The sequence below is a fragment of the Ruditapes philippinarum genome, unplaced genomic scaffold, assembly GCF_026571515.1.
Source record: "Ruditapes philippinarum isolate M1 unplaced genomic scaffold, ASM2657151v2 ctg4252_1_1_1_1, whole genome shotgun sequence".
NCBI classification, from domain to species: Eukaryota; Metazoa; Mollusca; class Bivalvia; order Venerida; family Veneridae; genus Ruditapes; species Ruditapes philippinarum.
In genome coordinates, this window is record NW_026858509.1 from 141,702 (window position 1) to 143,833 (window position 2,132).

The 2,132-nt window shown below is 36.4% G+C and overlaps 1 protein-coding gene across 1 annotated transcript in view; it reads right to left on the reverse strand.

Annotated features, from left to right (window-relative positions):
* The window catches only part of LOC132753444 (dynein axonemal assembly factor 9-like), a 103,626-nt gene extending 101,676 nt beyond the window's left edge, over window positions 1-1,950 (reverse strand). The window contains exon 1 of the mRNA XM_060743919.1: window positions 1,830-1,950. Within this exon, the coding sequence (XP_060599902.1) occupies window positions 1,830-1,906 (77 nt within the window). The 5' untranslated portion in view covers window positions 1,907-1,950. The remainder of the gene's footprint in view (window positions 1-1,829) is intronic.
* Between the last annotated feature and the right edge of the window lie 182 nt (window positions 1,951-2,132).

The window sequence follows — 2,132 nt, forward strand, 5'->3', positions numbered from 1 at the left end:
TGCTGCAACACTTACAGTGGCCTACCCTCCGAGAACAAAGAGCCCATGCCAAGGTGACCATGATGTACCGCATAGTAAATGGCCTAGTTGAAGTCCCTACATCCAACCTCACCCCAATCATCTCTGCTAGAGGACATGGACTTCACTACCTGGTACCATTTGCAAGGACCCGGTGCTACCAGCGATCCTTCTTCCCAGACACCATTCCGCCTCTGGAACAGTCTTCCCAAGCAGTTGTAAGCTGTACAACCAGAGACAGCTTCAAGAGGGAAGTACTACCACTCACTCTCCGATAGACAGTCAGGTGTTTTTACCTTTTTACCAGCACTATACATAGTACTTTTTAAATCACTTTTGTACATACAGACACTTCTCACACCGCGCTGCACTAGTTAGTGATGTTCTGATTGTCGCAAGTCGCCGATAATCAGTTACTGTTATATAAAGCGACAATAATCGATTCACAAAAATATGTTCCGCGACGTCGTCGAAAATGTTTGAAGTATCAAAGGGAATTACTTCTGAGGGTAATTTTCTTTTAGGAACACCTCACCGATCGCAAAAAATCATCTCAGAGACAATTTTGAGTTGAACAGGATCTATACGTGATGTAAACAATAGTAATACAGGCTTCGCAAAAGTTGCCGGACCGTCGGACATGTCCGGCAAAAAATCAGGCCGGTCCGATATTTTTTTTTGAGTTCCGGACCTTATGTCCGGTACGAATACCGGGATATATCCAAGACCGATCATGACCGAGTTTTCTCCAATGAATAAAAAAATGTAAACCGAGTTTTGATTCGCCGTTTCATTATAAGTGTCCAATCAAATTCTAGATACATACGACTGTCAATAACCAAAATGTCGGTGTTACTACATTATTACGCTGGCGCTACGCCCGGCAAAAATCGTAAACTAACCAATGAAGAAAAAAAAGCGAAACAAAAGGAATACGAGTCCAGGCGCCCGCCGAGAATTTGTGGGTAAATGGAAAAATGGCCACTTTGATCATGAATGTTTTGATTTCCAGACAGAGTCCATCAATCTGGATAAACTAATGTTTTATTTAAGGGAATAAAATTGTGTTGCAAATCTTTAAAAGTTGTTATGTCTTTAAAAAAAACACAAAGGTAATACCATATACATATATTTGGAAAAAAAATCGGTCAGACAAAATTTCTTTCGGTCAGACAAGAATTGAAAGTTTGTCTGACCGAATGTCTGGCAAATTTTTCAGCAGTTTCGCGAAGCCTGGTAATATAATGTGATGTGAATGTCATTATTTGAAATACATTGAAAAATAAAATCTATTTCGTAAAATTATGAGGTTAAAACTATGATGAAAAGTGCTAAATGGAGTTCATGTTACTGAATATAATCAAGTGTCTTGGGAAGAAATGTTACTTCCCTATTTCTTTTTAATGCGACTTTATTCGAAAAGTTATCGATTATGTACTATCCAATTGAACCGATGATCGATTGGGACAAATTTCATCCGATTTCCATCACTAGCGCTAGTACGATTATACGCCGAAAGGTGTCTGTAGTATACTATATTGGAAGAAGGAGAGAGACAAGATGTCACTCTATTGACCTATGTCTTTTACGTGGAAGAAAAATAAATCTCATAACATCTAAAAATTATATTACTTACTGTATCTAAATGATAAAATAAGTACTAAATCAACCGGACAAAGAAGAATATTCAAATGTTTTACCCCACCCACTTTATTCTACAAACTAGGACATCAGCGTTGTTAGCAACCAGCGAAATTTTGACAAAATACGGACATCTTAAGAAATGTGTTGAACTAGTTTATTAATATTACCTAACAAAGCAACTAAATGTTTCTTGTTTGATGTTCCTTCTCGCTGAAGAAGGACGCTTTGGCTTGTTAAAACTCATATTTTTAGAAGAATGTCACAATTTCAGCCATTGCAGGCCGTTTAAACATTTACAAAAATATAAAGTTTAATATTAAATGCAAAATAACATGGGTATGCTAAAATGACCAACTATATATTTAAAATAAATTTATGATAGTGTGTATAATTCTTCTTTATTCAATTTGTAAAAACTACTTATATTCCCTGTATTGTTTTATCTTTTTCGTTTTAGATATAAGCGGTTA